At 63.5% G+C, this 10,345-nt stretch overlaps 1 protein-coding gene across 1 annotated transcript; it reads right to left on the bottom strand.

The window, feature by feature from the left end:
- Positions 1–3,873: 3,873 nt before the first annotated feature.
- On the bottom strand, positions 3,874–9,508 carry CABP7 (calcium binding protein 7; the record flags this gene model as incomplete). Its single annotated transcript, XM_080628528.1, has 5 exons — positions 3,874–4,001; positions 4,086–4,239; positions 4,638–4,750; positions 5,645–5,788; positions 9,400–9,508. 5 exons carry the CDS (start codon positions 9,506–9,508, stop codon positions 3,874–3,876), a joined length of 648 nt encoding a protein of 215 aa, XP_080484654.1.
- Positions 9,509–10,345: the final 837 nt, after the last annotated feature.

Genomic DNA, 10,345 nt, shown 5'->3' with positions numbered 1-10,345 from the left:
CTGTGACAAGGGCTGGTAGATGAGCGCCCATGTGCACCTATTTGGGTGTAAAACAGGAGTCCCCGGAGGAAGAGGACCGTGCCCTGGGTGCAGGGGTTGTGCGGCTGCAGAAGGACAAGTGGTGGGGGGAAGAAACCCCATAGGGGCTGCAGGATGCTCCGGAGCATTGGGAGGTGCTGGCTCTGCTCCCAGCCATCAGGAGCAGCTTTGGCTGCTCTCTCCTGCCTTGATGTGCATCCCAGTGCAGGGGAGAGCCCCGGGGGGCTCAGCCCATCACCCACCGCTCCCTGACTGCCAGTCTGAGCCATGGCACATCCCGAAGGAGGCCCCCGGCTGGTGGCAGAGGCGAAGCCGGCGTTCCCTCATCTCCCAGGGGCAGGAGATGGCAAAGCGTGTGCAGTGTCAGCCTTCAGAACACCTCCCAGTTCCTCGCCTGTGCTTGGAGACCACCGCCCCCCAGCCCTGCTCCATGTGCTCCGGTCCCAATGTGGTTGGAGCATCCCAGGATGCGCGGCTGCTCGGGGAGGCGCTGCTTTACCCAACACTCACAGCTCCAAAGCTGCTCCCACATCCAGCTTAGATGTGGGAGAGGAACCCACATCCGGCAGAGCAGGCGGGAGCACCAGGCAGCTCCTGGGCGAGCTGCAAACCCCAGCCTCGGATGGAACCCACAGTGAATGCCGGTGATGCAGAACCTCCGGATCCAGATGCATGTGGAGCATCCCCTGCCAAGCCCCGGGCTGAGGGGGGCCGGCCAAGGGGGGTGATGGCATTTGGGCTTCCTGTAACAGCTTCCTGGAGCTCCAGGCACCGGGGCCGAGCCTCACGTCGCTCACAGGGGTGTTGTGTGCTCCCGGAGCCGCGTAACTCCCAGGTACTTGAGGAGCCCGTAAATCCCGGGGTTTATGGGGTGTATTTTACAGCGTGGTGTCAGGGGATGTAATGATGGTGTGTATCACCGCCGGCGCGGGCTCCGCCAGCGAGAGCAGGCTCTTTGCACAGAGCCGGGAGGATAACGCGGGAGCAGGACAAGGGTCTCGGCTCCCTCTGTGCTCCCGCACAGCGCCGGGAGCAGCTGGTACCCGGCTCCCAAAGGATGCTGCAGGGATGGACGTGCTCAGCATCCCCGCAGGTCCCGGGTGCCGGGGCGGGCGGTGGGGAGCCGGCACCAGCCGAAAGTGCCCTTTATAGAGCCAGAGCCCGGGTAATTTATCGGGAAGCTTTTAGGGAAATGAGCAGCTCCTGGGCCCCTGCCAAGGCGCAGCCTCGCCGGGCGCTGCCCGCGTCCTCTGGCAGCTCTTGGGGGACAGGGATGGGGATGGGAATGGGGGTGGGAATGGGGACGGGATGAGGGGGGACGGGGATGGGGATGGGATAGGAAGGGGGATGGAGATGGGAACTGGGAAGGGGACAGGGCAGGGACACACATAAGGACTGGGATGGGAATGAGGATGGGAATGGAGACGGGAATGGAGACAGGGATGGAGATGGGGACGGGGATGAGGACAGGTCAGGGATGGAGCAGAGACCATCCCACACCACTTGCAGCACCAGAGCAAGAAAGCCCCTTTTCCATCTCCCTCCATTCACATCTCAAACCCATCCCTGCAACCCCCATCCCTGCATTTGCTGCCTGGTTCCCTCTGCCCCACACAGGGTCCTTCTCCCTCCCACTTCCCACATCCCACAGCGCCTTCCCTCATCCCACAGCAGCAATCACAGAGCAAGCGACTTCCTATTCCCATTCCCAGCGATCCTTTACCTCCCTTAGTGAGGAGCAGCCGCAATGATCCATCCCCAGCCATGGCAGAGCCGTGCGAGGGACAGCGGGGCAGGGACCTCCCCATGCTCCTGCATCGAGAGCTGCCGTCTCCAGCCCTGCCAGAATTCCCTTCTCCCAGATCCCATTGAAACTGAGCGGCTTTGGAAACCAAGCTCTGGAATCGCATTATTCCTTTTACCTATTTTTGCTCCTATGTTATTGCATTTCCCAGCGAATTCAATTGTCTTCTTTTCCTTTGTGCCCCCTTTGTGTTTATTCACTGCACCTATAACAAACCTGGTTAAATACATGTATATATATATATATATATATACACAGAGAAACACATCTCAAGGCCGCTTCCTTTGGGAATGCCACCCCATAAACCCCCAAAACTTTGCTTATGGAGACGGATAAAGCCCCATTCCAGGTGTGGATCACCCCCCTCCCCTGCGAGGCCGCCGCACTGATTCCATTGCCGCACTGCACTTCCCATTCCCATTCCCATTCCTCACTTGGATGCTCACTTCAATTTGTTTGATGAATTACACGGATCAAGAGCAAACCCAACCCCGGATCAATGGAACGCAGCCCATTCCTCCCGGCATCCCCAAACACAGGGTGTCCCCCCCTTGCTGCTGGGGAGGCGCATCCCGAGGGTGGCAGATCCCGTGCAGGCACTAGGAAATGCGCTTTCCCCTTGGATAGGGGTCAAACAGGGCTCCGGGGGGATGTGCCCCAGCCCTGATGCCCCGGGGATGGGCTCCTCCATCCTCATCCCTCACAGAGAGGGGACCCCGTGGAGGGGGCAGCGCCTTTGCCAGATGCTCTCCCGGCACCTAGAGCTTCCCCCTCGCTGTATTTATTGGTTTAATCTATTTGCCATTAAAAACGCATCCCCCGGGATGGGATCCATGAACGGGGCCGCTCCGAGCGCAGCTCCATTGCCATGGGCTTTGCACCAGCACGGGACCAGAGCCCACCCAGAAGTCATGGGGTGCCCCCCCCCCATCCCGACACCCTGGAGCCTCCAGCCACAGCCTGGATCCTGCTCTCCCTGGATTTGCCATTAATCTGGGTGAAAACTCTCCCCATCGAGGCCCTTTGTAAGGGGAATGGCCTTAAACCATTCCTCAAATGCCAACATGGAACAGCAGGGCATGGAGATGGGGAGAGGGGAATAAATCCACCCAGAGCTCCCAATGACCCAGAGCAGGACCCACATCTGGACAGGGATGGGGGACACGGGAGCAGCCAGGAAGGAGCCCCAGGCTTGGGGCTGCTGGAGGGCCCCGAACCCCCCCCCCATTGCCACCTCCCAGCTCAGCAGCACCCATGGGTGCCCTCCCAGTGCCGGCACCCATCGCCCTGCCCCATCGCATCGCCAGGAGCCGCAGCAGCCCAGAGCGCTTCAGAAATCCCACGTTTATTTCAGATCCGAAACCAGGAAGAAAGAAAGAAACCAAAAACCCCCCCAAAAAACAACCCCAAACAGGAGGAACAGCCCCAAGTCCCAGCCAGGCCCGTGCCCAGGGGTGCTACATACAGGCTGGGGGGCCCTGGGGGTGCAGGGTGGGTGACCCCGGCCATTGCGGGCTCCCGGCCTCAGGGTCGCTCTGGCTCTTCCCAAGGGAATTCGGCCTAAAGTGCATCAAGCAGGAGGTCACCGGAGTCCCCCCAGTCTGGCGGGTGGGGAAACTGAGGCACGGCACCGGGCCGGGACAGGGGATGGGGTGGGAATTCCAGCCCTTGGCAGCCAAAGTCCATGCAAACGCTCCGATCCCTGGGGACCATCTGAGGCGCGTGTATTGCTTAGGGGTTGGTTTTGGTTTTGATCATAAATATAGAGCTATAGACGACAGCATCGGTGCATCCGACGGGATCCTCCGCCCGGGGAGGGGGCAGCACACGGGGCTCCATGCACGGTACATGCTTGGTTGGGGTCTGTGTGTGTGGGTTTGTGTCTGTACCAAGGTTCCATGTTCTGCAGCCATGCGAACGCATCGCCCCAGGGACCCCGTGCGGGGCTTCCCCCTCGGCCTTGCCCCCATCCGGGGGGGGGGTTTCATGTCTGATTCCATAGGGATTGAGCTCCAGAGGTGAGGCTCCCGTTACTTCATGCCGCTGCGCAGCACCTGGTTGGCGGCGATGAGCATCACGCTGATGATGAAGGCGATGGCGAAGGCGCAGATGAGGCTCTTGCGCACGCAGGTCTGGCGGATCTGCTGGCTGGAGCAGGCTGGCAGGGGAGAGCAGGGGTTACCCCGGCACCCCCCATGGTACCGGGGCCGGGGGGGGGGTGTTTGGCACCGCGAGCACTCACTCTCCACATCGACCGGGCACTCCTCGGCCGTGCCCATGTGGCTCTCCTCCTCCGTCATGATGATGTTCTCGATGTCCTTCATGGAGAGGTGCTCGCAGAAGGTCTCGTACAGGAGCCGCTTCAGCTCGTCCACCGTCAGCTTCTGCATGTCACACTGCGGGGGGCGAGCGGGGGGCTCACCCCATGGCAGGGCTGCGGCGGTGCTGCCCCGGCACCCATGGGTGCTGCGCTTGGGATGGATCTCCCCATGCATGGCAAGGGGGTGCTCGCAGCATCCACAGCCCCGAGTATGGCAGGGACGGAAAAGGTTCCGGCTGGTGGAGCCTGATCCCGAAAGCTTCCACTGACCCTGACACAGAGCCTGGGACTGAGCTTGGCCCTCGCCCTAACCCTAAACCGGAGCCAACCCTGATCCTAAACGTAACCCTGACCCCAACCCTCAACCCAGGTCTGACCCTGGCCCAAACCTTCACCTTTTTAACCCCAATTCCAGCCTTGACCCCAACCCCGAGCCCACCCCGAGCCCCCCGCTGCTCCCCCGGGGGTTCCTACCTTCCAGAACACGGTGTCGAAGTCGGTGCCGTGGAACTTCTCGGGGATGCCGGACGTGGAGAGCTTGGGCCCCAGCAGCGTCACGAACTCCTCGAAGTCCACCTGCCCATCCCCTGCGGGCACGGGGGGGCACGGGGTGAGCCCAGGGGGACCCCTGCCTGGGCATGCTCAGGATGCTCCTGTGCAGCCAGACCGGCTGAGCCCCCAGTACCATGGCTGGTCAGGAACCCCAACACCAGCGGGGGCCCTTCACCAAGGTTTGGGGTCCCTCAGCATTGGCCAGGATGCCCAACCCTGACCTGGGGTCCCCCGTGCCAGCCAGGACCCTATTGCCATGTAGAGACCCCAGCGCTGTATGTGCAGACCCGCAGTGCTGGCTGAGGACCCCCAAAACCAACCAGAGACCCCAACAGCAGCGGGGACCCCATTGCCAGCGGGGACCCCCGTGGTGGCCGTGACCCGGGCAGGGTGGGAAGGGGCCGGGTGCTGTGCCCTGCGCTGCGGAGGATGCTGGTGTCGGGGCTGTTGGAGCAGCGCTAACGATGAGTAATGACGGGAGCAGCAGCTTGGCAGCGCTGCCGGAAAGGCTTTTAAATGGGGGGGGGAGGAAGCCAATAAATTAACGCGGTCTTTAAGGTCTCAATGAGCCGGGAGCGACGCGGAGAGGCCGATGGTGGCAGCGAGCGCTGGAGGAGCACGGTCAGCCCGTGGTGAGGGCATGGCCGGGGCGCAGGATCCAACCTAAGCTGAAGGATCCAGCCCCGGGTGCGGGATCCAGCCCCAGCAGCGCGGTCCCAGCAGGTTTGCGGAGCTGGAAGCGGGGCTGTTCCCACTCCAGGATGGTTAAAGCCTAAGCGGAGCTGCAGTGGTGATGATGGCGATGGATGAATCAGGTCCTCCTGCATCCCACAGCCTCTGGTCCAGCTGCCGCCAGCCAGTGGGGTGGAAGCGGGGCTAATGGGGAGCTTCACCAAGGGGGATTGGGGGGTCCCATCCCAGGGTCCTACCGTCCATGTCGAGGCGCTGGATGATGACTTCCAGCTCCACCTCGTTGGGCATGTACCCCAGGGAGCGCATGGCCGTGCCCAGCTCCTGCTTGGAGATGAAGCCGTTGCCATCCCGGTCAAACACCTTGAAGGCTTCACGGATCTCTGCGGAGGGAGCAGGGATGGGTCCGGCCGCCCCCATCACCCACAGAGCCCCCATGGGCAGTGCGGGTGGCCCCAAACCACCCATCCCTGCAGCTGCAGCGGGGTCCCCATTGCAGAGGGGAAACTGAGGCACAGCCGGAGGGGCTGCAACCCCTGCAAGGACCAGAGCCCCCCCAAGCAGCGCTCTGGGGTGTGATGGGTGTCAGTGGGTGATGGATGCGCTGGTACCAGGAGGGGTGTGCGAGGCAGCGAGGGTAGCTGTGAGCACACACACACACACTCATACACATGCACACACACACACACTTGCGCATACACATACACATGCACACACACACACATATACATACACTTGCGCATACACATGCACACACACGCGAATACACACACAAACACATACACATACTCACACACTCATACACATCCATTGTGGCCCCAGCAACCACCCCAAGAAGGGTCTGACCTCCCCAGGGGGACACCAAGGGACCCCCAAAGTCTTTGCTCCAGCACCCACCCCCCCTGCCCTCTGCAGCCAAAATCCCAGCACCCTGCCCCAAAACCACCTTCCTTGGACATGCCTGAGCTGGGGGCACCCCCGAACGCTGCTGCAGGACCCAGCCTGCAGCATCCTTGTGCCCGGGTGCTGGGTGTGCAGCACCCACCTTCCCCGGGGCACTTCGCACCCATCCCAGGTTACGTGGTGGGTGCCGGGGCTTCAGCCAGGAAAACACCAACCTGGTCTTTGGGATTCAGCCCTTGCTGAATGCAAGATGGGGTGGAGGGGAGAAAGTGAGAGGATTTGGGGTTTCTGGCTCAAAATGAGCCCCTGGGGCGCGGGGGAAGATCCCTGTGGGGTGCCGGGGCTCTGGGGGCAGTGGGAAACTGAGGCACGGCCAAAGCCTTGTGGTGCCCATCGGCTCCATCCCGCTCCTGCTGCACTCGGGGCTTTGCTCCTTCTTGGGGCAGTTTCTGGCTTTTTGATGCCCCCCTAAGACATGGAGCTTGAGCCCAGCTGGTGGGAAAGGGGGGGTTTGCTTCGGGAGCACCAGGAAGCAGGGCCGGGACATCAGCGCCTTGCTCCTTCACCAGACAGCAAAGCTGCTGCTCCGGGCAGTGCGGACGAGCCGGTCCCTGCCGACTGCTGAGAGCTCCGTGCTGGGCTGGAACAGGGCTGAGAACCTGGGCTCGGGGAGAAAACCCGCATGGAGCTGAGCTGCCGGTCCTGGGGGACGTCCCTGCCCATCTGCAGAGGGGTTTGGGGGGACTCCGGGGCGTCTTGGCCTGCCAGCCCCATAGGCTGAGCTTCTCCAGGGCCAGCATCCCTGTGTGAGCAAGGGATGCTTCTGGTCCCCCCGTGCTCGCAGGAGCCCGCTGTGGTCCAGGCACCCTCGATATTCACCCTTCAGGGATGCTCATCCCACCTGGAGGTGGTTCCTGTCACCCGGCTCGGGGTGCTGGGGAAAGGTAAGGACATGACCCAGCAGTGGCCCCCCCCGCAGTCTGCACCCTGCTCCTGGGTGTCACAAACGTCCCCTGGAGCTGGAGGAGGTGACGGGGGGACCACAGGCACCTCGGGGTCACCTTGGGGCTCCCGCTGCTGCCATTGAGCCCCTGGGCACATGGATGCAACCAGGGTGCTGGGAGCACCCCATGGCCTGGCAGTGCCCGATGGTGCTGCACGAGGCTGGGTGCAGCACCCAACACCCTGGTGCCTGCATACACGTGTGTGGTGGGTGCGCACATACACACGCGTGCACTGCAGAGGGGCTGTGCACACACAAACAGGGATCACCCTGCAGCGATGCTGCACTTGTGTGAGCACACATGGACACATGCACGAGCACCCTGCAGTGACGTTGTACTTGCACACACGCACACACAACCCCATTGCAGTGACATTGTACTTGCACACACACGCACACACAACCTCATTGCAGTGACGTTGTACTTGCACACACATGCACACACAACCCCATTGCAGTGACATTGTACTTGCACACACACGCACACACAACCTCATTGCAGTGACGTTGTACTTGCACACACATGCACACACAACCCCATTGCAGTGACATTGTACTTGCACACACATGCACACACAACCTCATTGCAGTGACGTTGTACTTGCACGCACACGCACAAACAACCCCGTTGCAGTGACGTTGTACTTGCACACACGCACACACAACCCCATTGCAGTGATGTTGTACTTGCACGCACACACAGCCCTGTTGCAGTAACATTCTACTTGCACAAGCACACACACACAACCCTGTTGCAGTGTCGTTGTACTTGCACACACAGGCACACACAACCACCTTGCAGTGCAGTACTTGTGCATGCACAAACACTCCCTTGCAGCAATGCTGTACTTGTGTGCGCACACACATGGGCACACGCACAAGCACCCTGCAGTGATGCTGTACTTGTGCACACACACGCCAGCACCTTCCAGCGATGTACTTGTGCATGCACATGCACACACACACAACCACCCTGCAGTGATGCTGTACTTGTGTGCGCGCTCACGCTGCAGTGGTGCTTGCCCATGTGCACACACACAGAACCCTTGCACTGCATGCACACACACACAGCCCTTGCAGTGACGTTGTACTTGTGCACACACACGCTGCAGTGATGCTGCCCGTGCATATACACACACACAGAGGCACACAGACACCCTGCAGCGGGGCTGTACATGTGCACACACACACAGACAGGCACACGGACACCCTGCAGCGGGGCTGTACATGTGCACACACACACAGACAGGCACACGGACACCCTGCAGCAGGGCTGTGACCGGGGACACATCAGTGCACACACACACAGCCTGCAGAGCTGTGCACACACACACGTGTCCTTGCACACCTTTGGGCCAAGAGCCCTTCACCCCCCCCAGCCTCGGGGCTCCGTGCCTCAGTTTCCCCACGGGGGTGCCCAGGGGATGCTCCAGCCCCCCCCCCCCCCGCAGAGCTGCGGTCACCCCGTGCCTCAGTTTCCCCTGTGGGTCCGGGGGTGCTGCAGCCCCTTTCCTCCTGCACCCGGCAGAACGGGGCTCCCGGGGACCCCCCCACCCCCCACTCCGAGCCTGGGGGTACCGGTAGCGCCCGTCCCGCGGCCCCGGCAAACTTTTGGGCTGGAAAAAGCCAGTTCCGGCTGAGCCCGGCCCCGCTCACGGCAGGGGTGGGCAGAGCCCGGGGGCACCGTGACCCGGGGAGGGGGTGACACGGGTGACGGTGACAGCCCCCCCGCGCCGCCAGCCTCTGTCATATTATGACAGCGGGAGGGTGGCCCCGGCCCGCCGGGGGGGTCCGGGCCCGCGCCGCCACCGCCGGTCCCTGCTGTGTCATATTGAGACAACGGCGGCACCGGGACCCCCGCAGCCCCGTCACCCTCTCCCGCTGCCCCACGCTTCCCTTCCTCCCCTCCTCCTCCTCCCCATCCATCCATGCATCCATCCATGCATCCATCCATCCATGCATCCATCCATGCATCCGCATCCCGCTCGCCTCCAGCCTCCCCACGGCGCCTGGGCGGGGGGAACCGCGCACCCCAACTCCCCGCACCACCGTGGGGTCCCCCCCGGTCTCCCCCCCGGCCCTTCTCACCCTCCAGCTCGTCCTCGGGGATCTCCACGGGGCGCTGCTCGGCGAGGATGTTGGGGACGGTGTAGATCCCCCGGTACATCAAAGCCGCCGTCACCGGGTGGAACGGCATCTTCGGGGCTACCCAAAAAGCCAAAGTTTAAACCCAAATCTCCTCGCGGGGCGGTGGGGGGAAGGGGGGGAACGGGGACGGGGGTGTCCCCCCCCAAGCCGATACCGCGGAACGCTAAGACCAAGTTACCGGTCCCCGCTGCCCCTCGCCCGGCACCCACCGGCCAGGGGGGGCCAGGACGAGCGGGTGCTCCCCGTCCTCCGGGGCCGGTGTCGGGACGGGGCTGCGGGCTCAGCCCCTCACCGGGGTGTGAGGGCGCGGGGGGACCCCGCTCCGGAGCAGGCTGGCGGCGGCCCGGAGCACATCGCGCCCGAAGTGGAAGCGGGAGGCGAGAGCATCCAAGCACCGGTTAAATCCCGGTGGCGGCGGCGGCGGCGGCGGGGGGGACGGCTCTGGCCATGCCGCTCCGGTACCCTCCCCCCCCCCGCCAGCCCCGGGCCCGCTCACAGCCCCCGGGGGGCCGCTGCCGCCGGGCCACGCTCCCCGGCGGGCCCCGGCATGGCGGGGCCGCGGCCGAGGGCGGCCTCTTCTTCCTCCTCCTCCTCCTCCTCTTCCTCCCCTTCTGCCTCCCCCCAAGTGTCCCGGCAGGGCCGGGGCCGGGCTCTCGCCGCCGCTCAGCCCCCGCCGCCGCGCACACGCTGCGCCCCCGCCGCCAGCCCCGGCCGCCGGAGCATCCTCGGCCGCGGCACCGGGGAAGCGGCGGCGAATCCGAGAGGAAGCGGCGGGAACGGGCGGGTTTTGAACGGTCCCGCCCGGCAAATGGGGCTGGGGGGGGGGGAATGGGCGGGGGTGGCACCTCCCCCCCCCCCCGGGGGGGGGCAAAGCGGGTGTCCCGGG

The sequence above is a fragment of the Psittacula echo genome, assembly GCF_963264785.1.
Source record: "Psittacula echo genome assembly, chromosome: 13".
Lineage (NCBI taxonomy): Eukaryota > Metazoa > Chordata > Aves > Psittaciformes > Psittacidae > Psittacula > Psittacula echo.
Note: the sequence above shows the minus strand (reverse complement) of the source record. Positions and strands in the feature narration are given on the sequence as shown.